General features: G+C 44.6%; 1 protein-coding gene across 1 annotated transcript; it reads right to left on the bottom strand.

Moving 5' to 3' along the window:
* Nucleotides 1-22,994: 22,994 nt before the first annotated feature.
* Nucleotides 22,995-23,891, bottom strand: LOC137306105 (probable G-protein coupled receptor 139; the record flags this gene model as incomplete). Its single annotated transcript, XM_067975168.1, has 1 exon — nucleotides 22,995-23,891. A coding segment is annotated over one exon (897 nt), but the record flags the coding sequence as incomplete, so codon positions are not given.
* Nucleotides 23,892-24,506: the final 615 nt, after the last annotated feature.

Below are 24,506 nucleotides of genomic sequence, written 5' to 3'. Positions count from 1 at the left end.
GGAGGCCAGAAAGTGTGTGCAAAGGGATATAGACAGGTTAAGTGAGTGGGCAAGTAGTTTGCAAATGGAATATAATGTGGGGAAATGTGAGGCGATTCACTTTTGTAGAAAAAATAGAAAATCAGAATATTTTTTAAACGGTGAGAAAGTAGTAAATGTTGGCGTTCAGAGTGATTTGGGTGTCCTCATACAAGAAACACAGAAATTTCGTCTGCAGGAGCAGCAAGCGATTGGGAAGGCAAATGGCATATTGTGCTTTATTGCAAGGGGGTGTGAGTACAAGAGTAAGGAAGCCTTGTTACAGTTGTACAGGGCTTTGGTAAGACCTCGCCTGGAGTACTGCGTACAGTATTGGTCTATTTACCTACGGAAGGGTGTATTTGCCTTAGAGCCGGTGCAAAGAAGGTTCACCAGATTGATTCCAGGGAGGTGAGAGTTTTCCTATGAGGAGAAATTAAGCAGAATGGGCCTATACCCTCTGGATTTTAGATTAATGAGAGGTGATGTTATTGAAACATATAAGATTCTGAAGGGGCTTGACAGGGTAGATGCTGAGAGGTTGCGACCCTGGTTGGAGAGTCCAGAACTAGGAGGCATAGTATCAGGATAAGGAGTCGGCTATTTAGGACTGAGATAAGAAGGAATTTCTTCATTCAGTGGGTTGTGAATCTTTGGAATTCTCTACCCTAGAGGGCTGTGGATGCTCAGTCATTGGGCATATTGAAGGCTGAGATGGACAGATTTTTGGACTCTCGGGAAATCCAGGGATATTGGGGTCGTGTGGGAAAGTGGAGTTGAGGTCGAAAATTAGCCATGATCTGGCTGAATGGCGGAGCAGGCTCAAGGGGCCGTATGGCCTACTCCTGCTCCTATTTCTTATGTTTTTAGGAGGACAGAGACAGACTGGTGAAATGTGCAGACTCGGGGCAGATGCAATTTAATGCAAAGTAGTGTGAAGTGATATATTTTGATTTGAAGAATGAGGCGAGGCAATATAAACTAAATGGTACAATTTTAAATGGGGTGCAGGAACTGAGAGACCTGGTGGTATATGTACACAGATCTTTGAAGGTGGCAGGACATGTTGGGAAGGAAGTTAGAAAAGCATATGGGATCCTGGGCTTTATCAATAGAGGCAAAGAGTACAAAAGCTCCGAAGTTATGCTAACACTTCATAAAATACTGGTTAGGCCTCAGCTGGAGTATTGTGTCCAGTTCTTGGCGCCATACTTTAGGAAGGATGTGAAAGCATTAGAAAGTGTGCAGAAGAGATTTACTAGAATGGTTCCAGGGATGAGGGATTTCAGTTGCATGTCGAGACTGGTGAAGCTGGGATTATTCTATTTAGACCAGAGAAGGTCAAGGGGAGATTTCATAGAGGTGTTCAAAATCATGAAGAAAACATGAATGGCCTCCTCCTGTGCTACAACCATTATGATACTGTGATTGGGGCCAGGTGATGGACGTCAGTGGGAGATTGGGGAATGTGACAGTGAGCCTAAGTCTGTCCTCACCAGATGTTCAGACAGGGACTGGCCAGCACCAATCACTGAATCTTACGGAGAACCGAGACCTGGCTGAACTGAGCTGACTCAGCACTGAGCGGGAATCAAATCTTTATTTATGTGCTCAGTACCATAGCGAGCGGTGCCAGTTCTCAATGTGGCAGTGTTTGCAGAAAGGTCACATTCAAGGTTACACGTCAGTCTCTCAGGTTGGGAGTGCCTTGATTATCACAATCACTTGGTCACAACAGAAAAAAACTATAGGCTCCCAAAGACTACCACTTCATCTCAGAGCACTCAAAATATCATTCTAAAATAAATGATTGGTTTACCATTACTGCAGATGAAAGAATCGGAAATCCACAAGCCATGCTGTCTTTCTGGGACATAAATGGTCCATCAATCAGCTGATCCTTTGGAGCCGATCATTTATTTACAGCTGTGTTTTCATAACGTGAATCGACACCGGAACTGGGACGTCGTCTCAGCCCTGAAGAAATTCAGAAGAGATTAATTTGCTGCAGTCAGGTATCTGCAAGAGCACGCACTGAAAGTTGAGGAGTTAATCGGGAAAGATTCCCTCTCGGGGTCAAGTGTAATCATACACTCTTACAGAATTGTGCCGGCTCTTTGAAAGAGCGAATCCATTAGTCCCCTTCCCCTGCTCTTTCATAGAGTCATGGAAAGGTTACAGAACGGAAGGAAGCCATTCGGTCCATCGAGTCCGCGCCGGCTCTTTTCACAAGCAACCAAGCTGTTCCCACACCCACGCCCTATCACCATAGCTCTGCAAGTTTTCTTTTCCATTCAAGTTCTTATCCATTTCCCTTTTGAACGCCATGATTGAACCTGCCTCCACCAACCCCCGGGAAATGTATTCCAGATTCTAACCACTCGCTGTGTGATGAAGATTTTCCTCATGTCACCTTTGGTTATTTTGCCAATCACCTTATATCAATGTCCTCTGGTCCTTGACCCTTTCGCCAATGGGAACAGTTTATCTCTATACTCTGTCTGGACCCTTCAAGATTTTGAATACCTCCATCAAATCTCTTCGCAACCTGCTCTGTTCCAAGGAGAACATCCCCACATTCTCCAGTCTATCCACATAACTATATTCCCTCATCCCTTGAATCGTTATATTAAATCTCTTGTGCATCCTCTCTAAGGGCCTCACATCTTTCCTAAAGTGCGGTGCTCAGAACTGGACACAATGCTCCAATTGTGGCCGAACCATTGTTTTATAAAGGTTCATCATGACTTCCATACTTTCGTACTCCATACCTCTATTTCTCAAGCCCAGAATCCCGTATGCATTTTTATCCGCTTTCTCAACCTGTCTGTCCTGCCACCTTCAACGATTTGTACACATATACCCCCAGATCTCTCTGTTCCTGTACCATTTTAGGGTTGTGCCCTCTAGTTTTTATTGCCTCTCCACTTTCTTCCTACCAAAATTTATCACTTCGTGTCTTTCTCCGTTAAATTTCATCTGCCACGTGTCTGTCCATGCCACCAACCTGTATATGTCCTCTTGAAGTCTATCACTATCCTCCTCACTGTTTACTACCCTTCCAAGCTTTGTGTCATTTTCAAATTTTGAAATTGTGCCCTGTACACCCAAGTCCAAGTCATTAATATACGTCCAGAAATGCATTGGTCCCAGCACTGACCCCTGGGGAACAGCACTCTACACTTCCCTCCAGTACAAAAAAACTGTTTACCACTAATCCATGTTGCTGCTGCCCCCTTTATTTCATGGGCTTCAATCTTGATGATAAGCCTAACGTGTGGCACTTTATCAAACGCCTTTTGAAACTCCATATGCACGACAACAACTGAATTACACTCATCTACCCTCTCTGTTACCGCAAGATTTGCCTTTAACAAATCGGTGCTGGCTTTTCCTGATCAATCCACCCTCGTCCAAGTGACTGTTAATTCTGTCCCGGATTATCGTTTCTAAAAGTTCACACACCACCCTCACCCCCACCACCACCACTGAGGTTAAACTGATTGGCCGATGATTGCCGGGTTTATCTTTACACTATTTCTTGAACGAGGGTGTAACATATGTAATTCTCCAGTCCTCTGGCACCATCCTCGTTTAGACCGGTGTTTGGAAGATTATGGCCAGTAGCCCTGTACATTTTTCCCTTCAAGTATTTATCCTATTCCCTTTTGAAAGTTACTGTTGAATCTGCTTCCACCGCCGTTTCAGGCAGTGCATTCCAGATCATCACAACTCGCTGTGTAAAAACATTTCTCCTCATCTCCCCTCTGGCTCTTTTGTCAATTGACTTAAATCTGTGTCCTCTGGTTGTTGATCCTGTTACCAGTGGAAACAATTGCTCCTTGTTTACTTCATGATTTTAACACCTCTATCTCCCCTTAACATCCCTGTTGTAAGGAGAACAACCCCAGCGTCTCCAGTCTCTCCATGGAACTGAAGTCCCCCATACCTGGTGCCATTCTAGTAAATCTCTTCTGCACCCGCTCTATGGCCTTGACATCCTTCCTAAAGTGTGGTGCCCAGATTTGAACACAATACGCCATCTGGGGCTTAACAGCCTTTTATAAATGTTTCGCTTAACTTCTTTGGTTTTGTGCTCTGTGCCTCTATTAATAAAGCCCATGATCCCGGATGTTTTTAACACATTCTCAACTTTCAAAGATTTGTGTACATACAGCCCCAGGTCTCTTTGTTCCTGCACTCTCATTAAATTGTAACATTTAGTTTAAATTGCCTCTCCTCATTCTTCCTACCAAAATGTATCATTTCACATTCTCTGCGTTAAATTTCATCTGCCACGTGTCCACTCATTTCACCAGTCTGTCCCTTTTCTCCTAAAGTCTGTTGCTGTCCTTCACATTGTTCATTATATTTCCAAATTACGATTCATCTACAAACTTTGAAATTATACCCTCTCTGTTCTTGCACCCACTTTAAAATTGTATCGTTGAGTTTATATTTCCTCTCCGTATTCTTATTACCAAAATGTATTACTTCACTGCCGATGTGAGTCCTATTGTGTTTTGCCTCTCTGGAGCAAGGGTAAAGGGGACAGCCGAAAGTCATGGTCCATGTGGAAACCAATGACATCGGAAGGAAAATTGTTGCGGTCCTCCAGACAGAGTTCCAGGAGCGAGGGAGGAAGTTAGCGAGCAAGAATTCACAGGTGACAATCTCTGGATTACTTCGAGTGTGGGAATAGTTTGATAAGGGAGTTAGGGCGCGGCTGGATCAATGGTGCAGAAGGGAGTGCTTCGGATCCCTGAGGCATTCGGACCAGTTTTGGGGCAGGAGGGAACTCTACAGGCCGGACAGGTTGCACCTCAACAGAGCTGTGAACAATATCCTTGCGGGGAGGTTCACTCGTGTTGTGGGAGATGGTTTCAACTAATCTGTCAGGAGGATGGGCACCAGGATGAAGCATTAGAGAGGAGAAACAAGATGCACAGGGGACTGCGAAAGATAAACAGCATTGGAATAAAGAGTAGTTCAGGAGTCGGAGGGATCAGGTGTGGGGGTGGGGGTGGGTGGGGAATGCGAGGCAGTCTGAGATGTGTTTGGAGTGTCTGTGCGTAAACGAATGAAGCGTGGTAAATAAGATTGGTGACGCAGGTCGCCACGTGGACTTAATATTCCTGGCTACAAGGTATTCAGGAATGACAGTGAAGGAAAAGGTGATTGGGTTGTCAGTATTGATCAAAGATACTGTTAGAGCACGAGAAAGGGATGATCTCTTTGTGGGGTCAAATACAGAATCTATTTGGGAAGAATTAAGGAACAATAGAGGAGCTATTACACTACTGGGTGTATGCTTTAGGGCACCAAATATTTGGAAGAAGATAGAGCATTAAATTTGCAGGCAAATTGCAAAAAGATGCAAGAACTATAGAGTAGTGATAATGGGGGACTTCAATCAACCAAATATAGAATGGGATAGTTGCAATGTAAAGGGCAAAGAGAGGGATAAACTTCTGAGGTGTGTTCAAGAGAACTTGTTGGAACGGTGTGTTTCCAGCCCAGTGAGGAAGGAAGCAGTGCTGGATCTATTTCTGGGGAACGATGTGGGGCAGGTGGGGCATGTACCAGTGTGGGAGCATTTGAGAAACACTGATCGCGATATCATTAGGTTTAGAATAGTTATAGAAAAGGGCAGGGAGCAATCAAATGTGAAAATACGGAACTGGAGGAGGGCAAGTTTCAGGGAATTGAAAGGCGATCCGGCCATGATGGATTAGAATCAAAAATTGGCAGGCTAACCAGGAAATGAGCAATGGGAGGACTTCAAAGAGGAGAATGTCCGGGTACAGAGTCGGTACTTTCCCACGAGGGGGAAAGGAACAGCAACCAAATCGAGAGCTCCCTGGATAACTAAAGATATAGAGATTAAAATGAAACAGAAAAAGGAGGCTTATGATAAGATGTCAGGTTCATAATTCAATAGCGAACCAGGCTGAATACAAAAAGTACAGAGGAGATCTAAAAGAGTGAGAGGGACAAAGAGAGAGTATAAGAATAGATTAGCAGGTAACATAAAAGGGAACCCAACATTCGTTCATAAACATATAAATAGTAAAAGGCTTGTTAAAGGAAGGGTGGGCCTGATTTCGAACAAAAAAGCAGATCTTCCTGTGGAGACAAAGGGTATGGCTGAGGTACTGAATTGAATGTTTCGCATCGGTCTTCAGTCGAGAAGAGGATGCCAACGCCACAGTAAAGGAGGAGGTAGTAGAGAAATTGGACAGCATAAAAATAGATAAAGAGGAGGTACGTAAAAGATTGGCAGCGCTCAAAGTAGAAAGAGCACCTGGTCCATATGGGATGTATCCTCGGTTACTGATGGAAGTAAGGGTGGAAATTGCAGAAGTTCTGGCCACAATGTTCCAATCCTCCATAGATATGGGGACGGTGCCGGATGGCTGGAGGATTGCAAATGTTACACCCCTGTTCAGAAAAGGAGAGTGGGATAAATTCGGTAACTACAGGCCAAGTCAGTCTAACATTGGTGACGGGGAAACTTTTGGAGACAAAAATCCGGGACAAAATTAATTGGTACATGGAAAAATATGGGTCAATAAATGAAAGCAAGCACGGATTTGTTAAAGGCAATTCGTGTTTGACGAACTTTATTGAGGTATTTCCTGGAATCTTACAGCACAGAAGGAGGCCATTCGGCCCATCGTGCCTGTGCCAGATTTTTGAAAGAGTTGTCCAATTTAGTCCCACACCCCAGCTTTTCCCCATAAATCTGCAAATGAGTCCTCTTCAAGTACATGTCTATTTGTTTTTTAAGTTCCTAATGAATCTGCTTCCACCACCCTTTCAGAGAGTGCGTTCCAGATCTTAACAGCCCTCTGTATGAAAAAATCTCTCCTCATTTCCTCTCTAGTTCTTTTGCCAATTATTTTAAATCTATGTTGTCTGCTTACCGACCCATTTGCCAGGAGAATCAATTTCTCCCTATTTGCTCTTTCAAAACCTTCCATAATTTTGAACACCTCTATTAGGTCTCCCCTTAACCTACTCTGCTTTGAGAACAATCCCAGCTTTTCCAATCTCTCCACATAGCTGAAGTCCCTCATCCCTGATACCATTCTAGTGAATCTCTTCTGCACCCTCTCGAAGGCCTTGACATCCTTCCTAAAGCGTGGTGCCCAGAATTGTACACAATACTCCAGCTGAGGCCGAACCGCTGATTTGTAAAGGTTTTGCATGACTTCCATTTTAATTCAATGCCCCTATTTACAAAGCCAATTATGCCATACGCTATCTTAACTACCTTATCGACTTGCCCTACCAACTTCAGAGATTTGTGAATATCCACCCCAGGTCCCTGTGCTCTTGCACCGCCCCCCACCCCACTCAAAATAGTACGATTCAGATTATACTGCATCTCCATGTTCTTCCTCCCAAAGTGCATGACTTCACACTTATCCGCATTAAATTGCATCTGCCATATGTCTGCCCATTTCACCAGTCTATCTCTGTCCTCCTGATTTCTGCTGCTAGCCTCCTCACTATTTACTATGTTGTCAAGTTTTGTATCATCTGCAAACTTCGAAATTTTACTCCCTCTACCCAAGTCCAGGTCATTTATATTTAACAATAGAAACAATGGTCTTAATACCGACATCTGTGGGACTCCACTGTATACTTCACTCTAATCAGAAAATAATCCGTTCACCACTACTCTCTGCCTCCGATAGCTTAGCCAATTAAGCACCCAAGTACCCAACCTTTTCTGCACCCTCTCTAAGGCCTTCACATCCTTCCTAAAGTGCGGTGCCCTGAATTAGACAAAATACTCTAGCTGTGGCCGCACTAGTGTTTTTTAAATTTTCAACATAACTTCCTCGCTATTGCCCAGGATCCCGTAAGCTTTTTAAACCGCTTTCTCAACCTGTCCTCCCGCATTCAGAGAACAGCTGAGAGGAGCGGATCGGAGCGGAGGGAGCGTCTGATAAAAGGCGGGATTTCAGAGCGCTGAGAACAGCTGAGAGGAGCCGAGCGGAGCGGAGGGAGCGTCCGATAAAAGGCGGGATTTCAGAGCGCTGAGAACAGCTGAGAGGAGCCGAGCCGAGCGGAGGGAGCGTCCGACAAAAGGCGGGACTTCAGAGCGCTGAGAACAGCTGAGAGGAGCCGAGCCGAGCCGAGCCGAGCTGCGACCGAGTTCGAAGTGACGTCAGGAATCAGATCGGGAGGCGACACAGGGGAGGCATCTGATTGGGGAATAGGTTCAGGTGAGTATTTCTACTTATCGACAGGAACTGAAGTAAAAGGAAAGGGAAGGTCTGCAGGTCATCAAGGAAGTAGCGTTTATTTTTTATGAATCAAGGTCCCTAGTGTAGTTAACATTCTTTAAATTGAGAACAATTTAAAGGAGTAAACTCCTTAAAGGGAGTGGTAAGTAGTTTTTCTTTCCTTTTTTTTCTCTTGACATTGCAGTTGTTGTTAAGCTAACTTAAGGGTTAAGTCATGGCAGGCGATCCCAGAGCCGTGTCATGTTCCTCTTGTGAGATGTGGGAATTCAGGGCTCCTTCCTGTATCCCTGATTCCTTCACCTGCGGGAAGTGCGTCCAGCTGCAGCTATAGTTTAACCGCTTGACGGCTCTGGAGCTGCGGATGGACTCACTTTGGAGCATCCGCGATGCTGAGAAAGTCGTGGATAGGACGTTCAGTGAGTTGGTCACACCACAGATAAAAATTACTGAGGGAGACAGTGAATGGGTGACCAACAGACAGAGGAAGAGTAGGAAGGCAGTGCAGGGGTCCCCTGCGGTCATCTCCCTCCAAAACAGGTATACCGTTTTGGATACTGTTGGGGGAGATGGCTCACCAGGGGAAGGTGGCAGTGGCCAGGTTCATGGCACCGTGGCTGGCTCTGCTGCACAGGAGGGCAGGAAAAAGAGTGGCAGAGCTATAGTGATAGGGGACTCGATTGTAAGGGGAATAGACAGGCGTTTCTGCGGACGCAACCGAGACTCCAGGATGGTATGTTGCCTCCCTGGTGCAAGGGTCAAGGAAATCTCGGAGCGGCTGCAGGACATTCTGGAGGGGGAGGGTGAACAGCCAGTTGTCGTGGTGCATATAGGCACCAACGATATAGGTAAAAAACAGGATGAGGTCCTACAAGCTGAATTTAGGGAGTTAGGAGTTAAACTAAAGTGTAGGACCTCAAAGTTAGTAATCTCAGGATTGCTACCAGTGCCACGGGCAAGTCAGAGTAGGAATGACAGGATAGCTAGGATGAATACGTGGCTTGAGAGATGGTGCAAGAGGGAGGGATTCAAATTCCTGGGCCATTGGAACCGGTTCTGGGGGAGGTGGGACCAGTACAAATTGGACGGTCTGCATCTGGGCAGGACTGGAACCAATGTCCTAGGGGGAGTGTTTGCCAGTGCTGTTGGGGAGGGTTTAAACTAATGTGGCAGGGGGATGGGAACCGATGCAGGAAGTCAGTGGGAAATAAAATGGTGACAGAAGCATAAGGCAGTAAGGGAGAGTGTACAGAACATGACCGGACAGATGGTCTGAGAAAGCAGGGCAAAGACCAAGGGAAGTCTAGATTAAACTGCATTTATTTCAATGCAAGAAGTCTGATTGGCAAGGCAGATGAACTCAGGGCATGGATGGGTACATGGGACTGGGATGTTATAGCTATTACTGAAACATGGATAAGGGAGGGGCAGGACTGGCAGCTCATTGTTCCAGGGTACAGATGCTATAGGAAAGATAGAGCAGGAGGTAAGAGAGGAGGGGCAGTTGCGTTCTTGATTAGGGAGAACATCACGGCAGTAGTGAGAGGGGATATATCCGAGGGTTCGCCCACTGAGTCTATATGGGTAGAACTGAAAAATAAGAAGGGAGAGATCAATTTGATAGGATTGTACGACAGACCCCCAAATAGTCAACGGGAAATTGAGGAGCAAATATGTAAGGAGATTACAGACAGCTGCAAGAAAAATAGGGTGGTAATAGTAGGGGACTTTAACTTTCCCAACATTGACTGGGACAGCCATAGCATTAGGGGCTTGGATGGAGAGAAATTTGTTGAGTGTATTCAGGAGGAACTTCTCATTCAGTATGTGGATGGCCCGACTAGAGAGGGGGCAAAACTTGACCTCCTCTTGGGAAATAAGGAAGGGCAGGTGACAGAAGTGTTCGTGAGGGATCACTTTGGGACAAGTGATCTTAATTCCATTAGTTTTAAGATAGCTATGGAGAAGGATAGGTCTGGCCCAAAAGTTAAAATTCTAAATTGGGGAAAGGCCAATTTTGATGGTATTAGACAGGAACTTTCAGAAGTTGATTGGGAGAGTCTGTTGGCAGGCAAAGGGACGTCTGGTAAGTGGGAGGCTTTCAAAAGTGTGTTAACCAGGGTTCAGCGTAAGCACATTCCTTATAAAGTGAAGGGCAAGGCTTGTAGAAGTAGGGAACCTTGGATGACTCGGGAGATTGAGGCACTAGTCAAAAAGAAGAAGGAGGCATATGACATGCATAGGCAGCTGGGATCAAGTGGATCCCTTGAAGAGTTTCGAGATTGCCGGAGTAGAGTTAAGAGTGAAATGAGGAGGGCAAAAAGGGGATATTATATTGCTTTGGCAGATCAGGCAATGGTGAATCCAAAGAGCTTCTACAAATACATAAAGGGCAAAAGGGTAACTAGGGAGAGAGTAGGGCCTCTTAAGGATCAACAAGGTCATCTATGTGCGGAACCACAAGAAATGGGTGAGATCCTGAATGAATATTTCACATCGGTATTTACGGTTGAGAAAGGCATGGATGTTAGGGAACTTGGGGAAATAAATAGTGATGTCTTGAGGAGTGTACATATTACAGAGAGGGAGGTGCTGGAAGTCTTAACGCGCATCAAGGTAGATAAATCTCCGGGACCTGATGAAATGTATCCCAGGACGTTATGGGAGGTTAGGGTGGAAATTGCGGGTCCCCTGGCAGAGATATTTGAATCATCCACCGCTGCAGGTGAGGTGCCTGAAGATTGGAGGGCAGCAAATGTTGTGCCTTTGTTTAAGAAGGGCGGCAGGGAAAAGCCTGGGAACTACAGACCAGTGAGCCTGACATCTGTAGTGGGTAAGTTGTTAGAGGGTATTCTGAGGGACAGGATCTACAGGCATTTGGAGAGGCAGGGACTAATTAGGAACAGTCAGCATGGTTTTGTGAGAGGAAAATCATGTCTCACGAATTTGATTGAGTTTTTTGAAGGGGTAACCAAGAAGATAGATGAGGGCGGTGCAGTAGACGTGGTCTACATGGACTTCAGCAAAGCATTTGACAAGGTACCGCATGGTAGGTTGTTACATAAGGTTAAATCTCATGGGATCCAAGGTGAGGTAGCCAATTGGATACAAAATTGGCTTGATGACAGAAGACAGAGGGTGGTTGTAGAGGGTTGTTTTTCAAACTGGATGCCTGTGTCCAGCGGTGTGCCTCAGGGATCGGTGCTGGGTCCGCTGTTATTTGTTATTTATATTAATGATTTGGATGAGAATTTAGGAGGCATGGTTAGTAAGTTTGCAGATGACACCAAGATTGGTGGCATTGTGGACAGTGAAGAAGGTTATCTAGGATTGCAACGGGATCTTGATCAATTGTGCCAGTGGGCCGAGGAATGGCAGATGGAGTTTAATTTAGATAAATGTGAGGTGATGCATTTTGGTAGATCGAATCGGGCCAGGACCTACTCCGTTAATGGTAGTGCGTTGGGGAGAGTTATAGAACAAAGAGATCTTGGAGTACAGATTCATAGCTCCTTGAAAGTGGAGTCACAGGTGGATAGGGTGGTGAAGAAGGCATTCGGCATGCTTGGTTTCATTGGTCAGAACATTGAATGCAGGAGTTGGGATGTCTTGTTGAAGTTGTACAGGACATTGGTGAGGCCACACTTGGAGTACTGTGTACAGTTCTGGTCACCCTATTATAGAAAGGATATTATTAAACTAGAAAGAGTGCAGAAAAGATTTACTAGGATGCTACCGGGACTTGATGGTTTGACTTACAGGGAGAGGTTAGACAGACTGGGACTTTTTTCCCTGGAGAGTAGGAGGTTAAGGGGTGATCTTATAGAAGTCTATAAAATAATGAGGGCCATAGATAAGGTCGATAGTCAAAATCTTTTCCCAAAGGTAGGGGAGTCTATAACGAGGGGGCATAGATTTAAGGTGAGAGGGGAGAGATACAAAAGGGTCCAGAGGGGCAATTTTTTCACTCAAAGGGTGGTGAGTGTCTGGAACGAGCTGCCAGAGGCAGTAGTAGAGGCGGGTACAATTTTGTCTTTTAAAAAGCATTTGGACAGTTACATGGGTAAGATGGGTATAGAGGGATATGGGCCAAGTGCAGGCAATTGGGACTAGCTTAGTGGTATAAACTGGGCGACATGGACATGTTGGGCCGAAGGGCCTGTTTCCATGTTGTAACTTCTATGATTCTATGATTCTATATACCCCAGGTCACTCTGTTCCTGCACCCACTTTAGAATTGTACCATTCAGATGATATTTCCTCTTTGCGTCCTTCCTGCCAAAATGTATCACTTCGCAGTTCTCTGCTTTAAATCCCATCTGCCATCTGTCCGCCCTTTCCAGCAGCCTGCCTGTGTTCTCTTGAAGTCTTTAACTATCCTCCTCACTATTTACTACAGTTCCAAGTTATGCGTCATCTACAAATTTTGAAATTGTACCCTGGACAACCAAGTCCATGTCACTGACATATGTCAAAAAAAGCAGTGGTCCCAGCACCGACCCCTGGGGAACACCACTGTATAACATCCTCCAGTCTGAATAAACAACTGTTCACCACTACTTTCTGCTTCCTGTCACTTAGCCAATTTTGTATTCATGCTGCCACTGCCCCTTTTAATCCACGAGCTTCAATTTTATTGACAATTCCATTTGGGGGAACTTTATCAAACGCCCTTTGAATGTGCATATACACATCATCAGCCGCTTTGCACATATCAACCTTCTCTGTGACCTCATCAAAAAACTCAATCAAGTTAGTTAAACCAGATTTGCCTTTAATAAATCCATGCTGGCTTTCCTTTATTAATCCACACTTGTCCAAGTGACGATTAATTTTGTCCCGCATTATCGTTTCTAAAAGCTTCCCCACGACCAAGTTTAAACCGACTGGCCTGTAGTTGCTGGGTTTAGCCCTACACCCTTTTTTAAACAAGAGTCCTCTGGCACCACCCCTATATCTAAGGAGGATTGGAAGATTACGGCCAGCACCTCTGTAATTTCCACCCTTACTTCCCTCAGCAACCGAAGATGCATTCCTTTCTGACTGGGTGACTTATCTACTTTAAGTACAGTCAGCCTTTCTAGCACCTCCACTTCATCAATTTTTAGTTCATCCAATGTCCCACCTATCTCCACTTTTACGGTGACTTTGGCAGCATCTTCTTCCTTCATAAAGACAGGTGAATAGTATTCATTAGTTCCTCAGCCATACCCCCTGCCTCCATGCACAGATCGCCCTTTAGGTCTCTAATCGGCCCCACCCCTCCTCTTACTACCCATTTACTATTTGTATGCCGATAGAAAACGTTTACGTTTACCAACGGTTTATCCTATTACTCTCTCCTTGCCCTTCTTATTTCCTCTTTTACTTGTCCTCTGCACTTTCTATTTTCAACCTCGTTCTCAGTTGCATTATCAACCTGACGTCTGTCGTCTTACTCTCTTTCTCTTTCATCATCCAGTGAGCTCTGGCTTTGGTTGCCCTACCTTTTTCCCCCCCTGGGAATGTACCTTTCCAGCACCCGAAACATTTCCTCTTTAAAAGCCGCCCATTGTTCGATTAGTTTTGCCTGCCAATCTTGGATTCCAAATTTACCCTGCACAGATCCTTTCTCAACCCAGAGAAATTTGCCCTCCTCCAATCAAGTATTTTACTCTGGATTGCTCGTCGTCCTTTTGCATAACTAATCTAAACATTATGATACTATGATCACTGTTCCCTAACGTAGTAAGACATCTCAAGGCGCTTCACCGCAGCGAATTCATACAAAATTTGACACTGAGACACATAATGACAGATGACCAAAAGCTTAGTCAAAGAGGTTGGTTTTAAGCAGCATCTTAAAAGGAGGAGGGAGAGGTGGAGAGGTTTAGGGAGGGAATTCCAGAGCGACGGGCCAGAACAGCTGAAGGCACTGCCGCTAATGTTGGAACGATGGAAATCAGAGATGCGCAAGTGGCCAGAATTGAAGGATTATTTTAGGGCTGTTAGAGGTCACAGAGAAAGGCAGGGGTGAGGCGATGATGGGATTTGAACACATGGATAAGAATTTTAAAATGATGGCGTTGCTGGTCATGGAGCCAATGGAGGTCAGCGAGCACAGGGGTGTTGGGTGAACAGGAATTGGTGCAAGTTAGGATATGCGCAGCAAAGTTTTGGATGAACTCAAGTTTATGGAGAGTGGGAGATATGATATTCGCCAGGAGACAATTGGAAGAGTGACGTCAAAAGGTAACAAACGCATGGATGAGGGTTTCAGCAGCAGATGAACTGGGGCAGGGGTGCGTACGGGTGTCATTCCGATAGTGGGAGTGGGCAGAATCGGGTGTTGTACTGACGAATCCTACAAAAATAGGCATTGGGTATGAAGAGCGCGTCCCGCAGCTCCCCTCGTGCTACTGAGAGCCTGCGAATAATAAGCAAACTCCCCTGGATGGTCCACTACCACGAAATGTGATTGCCTGGCCTGACTCCCGACTCGGTGCTGCTGACAGCTCCTGTGAACCAGGGCGTTGGGACAGGAGCCAATATGCGCCTCCCCACGAGCTCTCTGCCGCAAAGTATCAGTGCACAGAGACACAGGCCAGGGTTCTCTGCTTCTCATCACACCCGCCCCGGGCGTTCGACGGCAGAAGTGAGAAACCCCGTCCCAAGAGCGAGATAACCACATTTATCACATTGTTAAATGGGTACTTGGACTGAAATGAACGACACTTAACTTTCTGTGGCGAGTTTAGTTCATATTTATCGCGCAAATACTGCAACTTTACGACGTTCACCACATTTCTATGGTGAGATAGACAGCGAGGTTCGTTTTTTGCTAAGCAAACGGCGGAGCGGTGTAACTCGGACTGCGTCTTTTGGATATTTGAGTGGAACCACACACCTGTCCCTCACCTGAAGTTCAGAACCATTTGCACAGAAATATCGTCAAGAGCCATTCGCCTCACCAGTAATTTGACAGCAAATTCTGGCCCGTGGAGTCATATTTTTTAATAACAGCAGCAATTCGAATTCCCAAATTATGTTACCAGTGTAGTAAAAGAGACAATATCTTGAAGAAATATTACAACTGGAAGATAGCATTGTTTTGCACCAATAGTAATGATCGATAGCAATGATTAACACATGAACCCAAAATGTCCATGTTAAACCAAGCTTATTCACCTCATTTCGACACTGAAACTCAATGCTGCCACCAACATTTTTACCAGAGTTCCCATTCCTTACTACTAGCCCTACATCACACACTGACATTGTTGCTGATGCTATTAATACTACAGTTCCAGTTGTTTCTCAGTAAGTGTGTCTCATACAGTGCTGCCCACTGTTCCTCTGTTGATACTACAGATGCTGTTCTTCACAACTGATCCTGTCTCACACACCGAGACTGGGCGTTACCAATTGTATTAATATTGCCGCACTGGGTATAATTTTGTACCTGCCTCACACGCTGACCGAACTGTAGGTCACTTCACGGCATTAATACTTCAGCTTATCGTCTTAAATGACCCCGCTTCACAAATAACCTGGAACATAGGAACAGGAGGAGGTTATTCAGCTCCTCGAGCCTGTTCCTCCATTCAATTTGATCATGGCCGAACTGCAACATAACTCCATCTACCCGCCTTGGTTCCATAACCCTTAACGCCCTTGCCGAACAAAATCTATTTCTTTTCATTCGTTCCTGGGATGTGGGCGTCGCTGGCGAGGCCGGCATTTATTGCAAATTCCTAATTGCCCTTGAGAAGGTGGTGGTGAGTCGCCTCCTTGAACCGCTGCAGTCCGTATGATGACGGTTCTCCCACAGTGCTGTTAGGAAGGGAGTTCCAGGATTTTGACCCAGCCACGATAACGGAGCGGCAATATATTTCCAAGTCGGGATAGTGTGTGACTTGGAGGGGAACGTGCAGGTGCTTTTGTTCCCATGTGCCTGCTGCTCTTGTCCTTCTCGGTGGGAGAGGTCGCGGGTTTGGGAGGTGCTGTCGAAGAAGCATTGCCGAGTTGCTGCAGTGCATCTTGTGGATGGTACTGACTGCAGCCAGTGTGCGCCGGTGGTGAAGGGAGTGAATGTTTAGGGTGGTGGATGGGGTGCCAATCAAGCCGGCTGCTTTAACTTGAATGGTGTCGAGCATCTTGAGTGTTGTTGGAGCTGCATTCATCCAAGCAAGTGGAGAGTATTCCATCACACTCCTGACTTGTGCCTTGTAGATGGTGGAAAGGCTTTGGGGAGGCAGGAGGTGAGTCACTCGCCGCAGATTACCCAGCCTCTGACCTGCTCTCGAAGCCACATTATTTATATGGCTGGTCCAGTTAAGTTTCTGGTCAATGGTGAACCCCAGGATGTTGATGGTGGGGGATTCTGCGATGGTAACGCCGTTGAATGTCAAGGGGAGGTGGTTGGACTCTCTCTTGTTGGAGATGCTCATTGCCTGGCACTTATCTGGCGCGAATGTTCCTTGCCACTTATGAGCCCAAGCCTGGATGTTGTCCAGGTCTTGCTGCATGCGGGCTCGGACTGCTTCATTATTTGAGGGGTTGTGAATGGAACTGAACACTATGCAGTCATCAGCGAACATCCCCATTGCTGAACTTATGATGCAGGGAAGGACATTGATGAAGCAGTTGAAGATGGTTGGGCCTCGGACTCTGCCCTGAGGAACTCAAGCAGCAATGTTCTGCGGCTGAGATGATTGGCCTCCAACAACCACTACCATCTTCCTTTGTGTTATGTATGACTCCAGCCACTGGAGAGTTTTCCCCCTGATTCCCATTGACTTCAATTTTACTAGGGCTCCTTGATGACACACTCGGTCAAATGCTGCCTTGATGTCGAGGTCAGTAACTCTCACATCACCTCTGGAATTCAGCTCTTTTGTCCATGTTTAGACCAAGGCTGTAATGAGGTCTGGAGCTTAGTGGTCCTGGCAGAACCCAAACTGAACATCGGTGAGCAGGTTATTGGTGAGTAAGTGCCGCTTGATTGCACTGTCGACGACACCTTCCATCACGTTGCTGATGATTGAGAGTAGACTGATGGGGCGGTAATTGGCCCGATTGGATTTTTCCTGCTTTTTGTGGACAGGATATACCTGGGCAATTTTCCACATTGTCGGGTGACGCCAGTGTTTCAGCTACACTGGAACAGCTTGTCTGGAGGCGCAGTTAGTTCTGGAGCACAAGTCGACAGCACTACAGCTGGGATGTTGTCTGGGCCCATAGCCTTTGCTTTATTCAGTGCACTCAGCCGTTTCCTGATATCATGTGGAGTGAATCGAATTGGCTGAAGACTGGCTTCTGTGATGGTGGGGACATCGGGAGGCGGCCGAGATGGATCATCCTCTCGGCAATTCTGGCTCAGTGTGATAAACTTATGTGCCAGAGTCCGGGGATAGAAGCTGCTTGTGAGGCTCACCGAATGAGATCCTGAACTCAGCACAGGCCAGGGATGGAACCTAGGCCTTTTCTGCAATGTGAGGCTCAATACCTCAGATGAATTCACATACCTGAGGCTTGCGCTGGCCCTTCCTGATCTGCGTTGCGCTAAGTATTATACCTAGTGAGATCAGCTAAATCGCCACAGGTTGCGGATGGTATCTGTCCCTGCACCGGCTTTAAAATTGTACCATTTAGTTTTGTATTGCCGCTCCTCATTAAGAATTTGTCACCGCTCAGCCACAGAGAGCTCAGGAGGATAGTAAGTGGGTGCCCATGAGGCAGGATAGGAAGAGGCAAGCAGTGGAGGAATCCTCCGCAAATGGGGCACTCACAAAATGGTTAATAGCACTTAATTTGGCCAAAAGATTAAACAGGGGGGAACAGCGGAGTGTAGAAATGCAGTTGTCATAATGGGATTTGATATTCGAGGGGGACAGACCACCGTTTCTGCAACCGCCAACTTGGGTCTCGCATTGTGTGTTGCCTCCCTGATGCCAGGATAAAGGACAAAGACTCATAGAATCAGAGAAAGTTACAGCACAGAGGGAGGCCATTCGGCCCATCGTGTCCGTGCCATCCGAAGAAGAGCTATGCAGCTTAATCCCAATTTTCTGCACTTGGAACGGAGTCCTTCAGGTTATGGAACTTCAAGTGCACATTCAAGTACTTTTTAAATGAGTTGAGGGTTTCTGCCTCGACTACCCTTTCAGGCAGTGAGTTCCAGACCCCCACAACCCTCTGGGTGAAAAAAATCCTCCTCACCTCTCCTCTCATCCTTCTTACAGTTACTTTAAATCTATGCTTCCTGGTCACTGACCCCTCTGCTAAGGGAAACTGCCTTCCCTATCCACTCTATCTAGTCCAGTCATAATTTTATATTCCTCAATTAAATCTGCCCTTAGCCTCCTTTGTTCCAAACAAAATAACCCAGCCTATCTAATTATTTCTCATAGCTAAAACTTTACAGCCCTGGTAACATCCTCGTAAATATCCTTGTAACATCTCGAGTGGAATCACATCTTTCCTGTAACGTGGTGTTCATCACTGCAGAATATTCTGTGAGGGGAGGAGGACAGCCAGATGTCTTGGTCCATATTGGAACTAATGTTACAGGAAGGAAAAGGGTCGAAGTCCTGCAGTCAGAGATTCAGGAGCTCGGAGGAGACTGTCGAGCAGACTTATGGGTTTTGCCATGCATGTGTGTAAATGCACGGAGCGTGATCAATAAGGTTGATGAGCTGCAGGTACAAGTTGCCACGTGGTATTATGATATAGTTGCAATAACGTACACATGGCTCAAACAAGGGTAGGAACAAAATATTACTGACTGCAATGTATTCTGGAGATATAAGGATGGAGAAAAGAAGCGGGGGGGCGGTCGCTGTATCGATCAAAGATACATTTATTGCCTTGGTAAGGGGTGATGTGCTTGTGTATTCAAAGACCGAATCTACTTGGCAAGAGTTAAGGGGTATATCAGGAATTGTTACACTGCTGGGTGTTTATTATGGACCATCAAATAGTGGGAAGGGGATGGAGGAGCAAATCTGCAAACAAATTTAAAAAAAAAACAACAGAGTGGTGATAATGGAGGACTTCAATTACCCGAATAAAGACTGGGATAAAAACAATGTAAAGGGCAAGGAGTGGAGGAATTCCTGAAATGTGCATTGGAGAACTTTCTCAATCAGTATGTTTCCAACCCAACAAGGACGGAAGCAGTTCTGGATCTCGTTCTGGGAAATGAAGTAGGGCAAGTGGAGCATGTTTAAGTGGGGGAGCATTTGGGAAAAAAGTGATTATAATATCATTAGTTTTAGAATAGTTCTTTAAAAGGACACGGAACAATCAAATGTGAACATACTTAACTGGAGGAGGGCTAATTTGACTGAGCTGTAAAAGGATCTGGCCCAGGTGGATTAGACTCAGTAAATGAGTAATGTTGGTCTTCGAAGAGGAGATAGTTCAGGTACAGACATTCCTATCAGAGTGAAAGGAATGGCATCCAAAGCAAGAGCTCGCTGGATGACAAAAAAATATAGAGATTAAAATTTAACACTGAAAGGAGGCTTGTTATGAATGTTAGACACGTAGTAGAGAATTAAGCAGAATATAGCAAGTGGAGAGGAGAACAGAAAAAAGAATGTGAAAAAATCAGCTGGTAACATAAAAGGGAATACTAAAGTCTTCTATAAACGTATAAATAGTAAAACGATAGTCAAAGGAAAGGCGTTGCGGATTATGGAGCAACAATTAGATCTTCTTGTGGAGGCAAGGCTTGGCTGAGATACTATATGAATACTTTGCACCTGTCATCAGAAAACAAGAAGATTTCAAAGTCACAGTAAAGGAGAAGATAGTAGAGTAATTGGATTGAATAAAAGTAGATAAACAGGAGTTAGTTAAAAGATTGGCAGCGCGCAAAGTAGAAAAGTAACCTGCTCCAAATAGTACACATTATAGTGAAGCAAGGGTGGAGATAACAGAAGCATTGGCCACAAATATTCAAATCCTCCTTAGATAGGGAGGTGGAGCCAGAGGACTGGATGATTGAAAAAATTATGTCCCTATTCAAAAAATAGGAGATGCATAAACTCAGCAACTTCAAGCCAGTCAGCCTAACGTCGGTGGTTGGGGAATTTTAGAGACAATAACCCCAGACAAAATTAATTGTCACTTGGAAAACACTTGGGTTGATAAATGAAAGTCAGCACAGATTTGTTAAAGGAAAATCGTGTTTGACTAACTTGCTTGAGTTCTTTGATGAATGTAACGGGGAGTGTTGATCAGGGTAGTGCGGTTGATGTTGTGTGTATGGACTTTCAAATGGCCTTTGGCAAAGTACGACTTAATTGACTTGTTAGCAAAATTTAAACCCGTGGTATTAAAGGGACAGTGGGACGTGGATACAAGAGCTAAGAAAGAATTCCATTTATGTAGCGTCTTTCAAGACCTCAGGACGTATTGGTGAACGGTTGTTTTTCAGACTAGAGGGAAGTATACTGCAGTTTGAAAAATTCCAGAGGTCAGTATTAGGATCACTGCACTTTTTAATATATTAATGACCTGAATTTCGCTCTTAAGGGTACAATTTTAACGTTTGAAGGTGAAACAAAATTCGGAAATATAGTTAACAGTAAGGAGGATAGTAAATCGTGAGCAGGAGAGAAAAAAACTTCAGGAGGACAAAGACAGACTGATGAAATGGGCAGCTACATGGCAGATGAAATTTAATGCAGTGAAGTGTGAAGTGATGTATTTTGATGAGAAGAATGAGGAGAAACAATAAAAACAAAACAGTACAATTTTAAAGAGGTCTAATGGTATGATGGTGTTATGTTAAATAGGGTGTAGGAACAGAGAGACCTGGAGGTGTGTGTGCACAAATATTTGAAGGTGGAAGGACAAGTTGAGAAGGCTGTTAAAAAAGCTTGTAGGATTCTGGGCTTTATTAATAGCGGCTTAGAGTACAAAAGCATGGACGTTATGTTAAACCTTTATAAAACAATTGTTAGGCCTCAGCTGGAGTATTGTGTCCCATTCTGGGCACCACACTTTAGGAAGGATGTCAAGGTCTCAGAGAGGGTGCAGAAGAAATTTATCAGATTGGTACCAGGGATGAGGGACTTCAGTTATCTGGAGAGATTGGAGAAGCTGGGGTTGATCTCCTTACAACAGAGAAAGTTAAAAGGAGATTTCACACAAGTGTTCAAAATCATGAACGGTTTGATCGAGTAAATAGGGAGAAACAGTTTCTAGTGGAAGAAGGTTCGGTAACCAGAGGACACAGATTTAAGGTAATTGGCAAAAGAGCCAAAAGGAGCAATGCGGAGAATCTTTTTAAAACAACACGTTTTAATGATGAGGACTGCACAGCTGACAGGGTAATGGAAACAGGTTCAATATTAACTTTCAAAATGTAATTTGATAAATACCTGAAGGCAAAAGATTATCAGTGCTATTGGGAAAGGGCAGGGGCGTGGGACGCAATGGATAGCTCTTTCAAATAGCTAGCACAAGCACGATGGGCTTAATGGCCTTCTTCTGTGCTGTGACATTGTGTGATTCTGTTGTTCTTTCTTTCATTCCTTCTCAAGCTTTCCCATTTTTTCTGCTCTCTCTTCTTCTCTCTTTCTTCACTTTCACAAAGCTTCCTTCTTCCTCTTTCCCGCTTTCATCTTCCACATTCTCTCTCTTTGCTTACTTTCCTGTGTATTATCTTTGCTCCCTTCTTCCTGATTTCGCAATGGTTCTTCATTGTCGATATCATTTTCCACATTTCCCCTGACTATTCTTTCTCTCTCTTTCTACTTCTTTCCTTCTTAAGGAGGATAAGAGGAAGGTGGAAAACATCATAGGAGGGAAGAAAGGAAGGGGAGAAGAGGGCGAAGGAGTGGAGGTGATCAGGACGAAAAGCCCAGAGATACATAACGACAAAGTGATGGAGACAGAAACGTGGTCAGATGGAGAAATACTTTGGTGCAAAAAAATAACGAGTGATAGTGGGAAATAAAGGGATTGAAACTCAGAATTAAGGCAGGAAAGATAAAATAAATGAGAAACAGAGAGGGGATGGAAATATAATACAAATGATCAGAGTTGGAGACAGTTATAAAAAGAGAAAACGGAAACAGAGGGGGCAAGGGGAAAACACAGGGATGTAATCACTAAAATGGACTCAGCCAGAAACGCACAGGGAAGGATAATGCACAAAAATAGGGAAGAAGACAGAGAGTCAAAGAGACAGAGGGCCATTAATATAGGAATAGAAAAAAAAAACGACACAAATAAGGAAGAACTGAAAAAAAAGTGGATTCAAAAGCTTTTCAGCAACCTGTCTGCACAAATTACTACTTGAAAAGGAAGGGGTTGCACTGAGTAATCGAACTCGATGGACTGTCCAAGCATCTCAGCTGGGAGCTGCACTTTTTTCATCGGTTTTTAAAACTGAGTGTTTTGTTTTAAATATTGAATAATTCTAAAATCCTGTTAAATGCTTTAAAATAAAATGCTGTAAACTGTAGACTGGCTCTGTCTAATTACTATTGATCAAATCTCATTCCGGAAGATACACATTGATTGTTGCACTAAATAGTTGAACTGACTCTTAACAGAAGAGTTTAGTTGGAATTCAACAAAATGGCGAAGCTGTCAATCAATATAATGTTGTTCCCTAAATACAAAGGCACAACCACTGAACATATTTATGATCTCGCAAAATTCCATGTGCAATTAAATATGTGTTAATGAACTGGAAACAGTCTGTTTTCAGCTCACTTGTTTTTATTGTTTAAATAATTTAACAATTATTGTAACCGGATATTTCACCATGCTCTTGAACTGCTCTCTGAACTTGGTCTGTGTCACCCCATAGATAAATGTATTTGTGCAGCAATTTACATTCCGCAGCATATGTCCGAATTCTCGAAGAATATATAAAGTATCAGAGTAATCTGAGGGATCTATTCCTGTAATGGTGTAATATAAGAAATCGACAACATACATGAGCCACAAAAGTATGAAGCTGCCGGATATGGTGAAGAGTAAAATCACAGACCATCTCCTGCTCTCCATCTCTGGGTCATTGCGATTACCTCCCTTGCTCAGACTCCTCAATCCCATACGAACTCGACTGGCGACTAAAATATATCTGACGGTCAGAGCGTTGAGCAACAAAATTAAAGTGAATGGGAGCAATGGAGTTAAAACCGTATCAAACCAGTCAAATACCACCCATCCTGGATCATTAAAATAGCTTGATTTCGGATAACAGAACCAAGCTACATTGTCGAATATTTCCCCGGGTTCATATGCGAAGTTGAAGGTAACGTTTTTCATAAAGAACAGAATGCAGGTTGTTCCTATAACCACAGCCGTCGTTTTGTGGGTGCAATATTTAGTTTTCAGCTTCTGGCAACAAATTGCGACAAACCGATCAAAGGAGAAAGTGACTGTGAACCAGACAGAACAGTCTGTGGTCGCACCACGCAGGACAGCGATAACACTACACACAGGAGTGATGTCCAGGAAACATAGTGGGAAATAATGATAATTGATCTGATACAATATGACCTCAGTGAAAATGACCAGTAGATCCGACGTTGCCATGGCCAACAGGTAGCGAGTGACATTCTTGGAGAGCCCACATTTTCCCCTAGGCAGGATCACAATCGCCACTAAATTAATTGTAAGAGAGAAGGGGAAAGTGACAGGAAATTACAGATCAAACTCAATGAGCCATTCTGCAGGCCCGAGCCCAGGCAGTACATGTATGAGTTTAGGGAAATCCCAGTGTTCTCAAACAAGGTGTTGCGTTGTCAGCCGTGTTAGTGCTGGCACTCTTACGTCAGAGTCATGAAAGTGATGAGTTTCGAGTCCCACATCCAGAGAGTACAGTACCAGATCTAAGCTAGCACTAATCGTCGCATTGCTGGAGGTATGGTTTTTTTGGATAAGAAGTTATACCGCCCTCACAGGTGGGCGTTAATGACCCCACGGCAGTATCCAAAGAGTGGGATAGTCCGCCCCAGTGTTCTGGAGAATATTTATCCCTCAACCAACATCACTAAGACAGATTATCTAGTTATCGTCCCATTGCTGTTTGTGGGATCTTGCTGTGTGCAGGTTGGCTGCAATTTGTCCACATTACAACAGTGGCAACACTTCAAAAGTACTTCATTAGGTGTCGGACGTCCTCGGGTCTTGGAAGGTGTTTAAATAAATTCAAGCCTTTTTTATCCTTTCGAGGGCCATCCGCCTATTGTTTGTAGCAGGGCCACTGTACAGGGATTACGA

Source organism: Heptranchias perlo, chromosome 42 (genome assembly GCF_035084215.1).
Source record: "Heptranchias perlo isolate sHepPer1 chromosome 42, sHepPer1.hap1, whole genome shotgun sequence".
Classification (NCBI taxonomy): domain Eukaryota; kingdom Metazoa; phylum Chordata; class Chondrichthyes; order Hexanchiformes; family Hexanchidae; genus Heptranchias; species Heptranchias perlo.
Note: the sequence above shows the minus strand (reverse complement) of the source record. Positions and strands in the feature narration are given on the sequence as shown.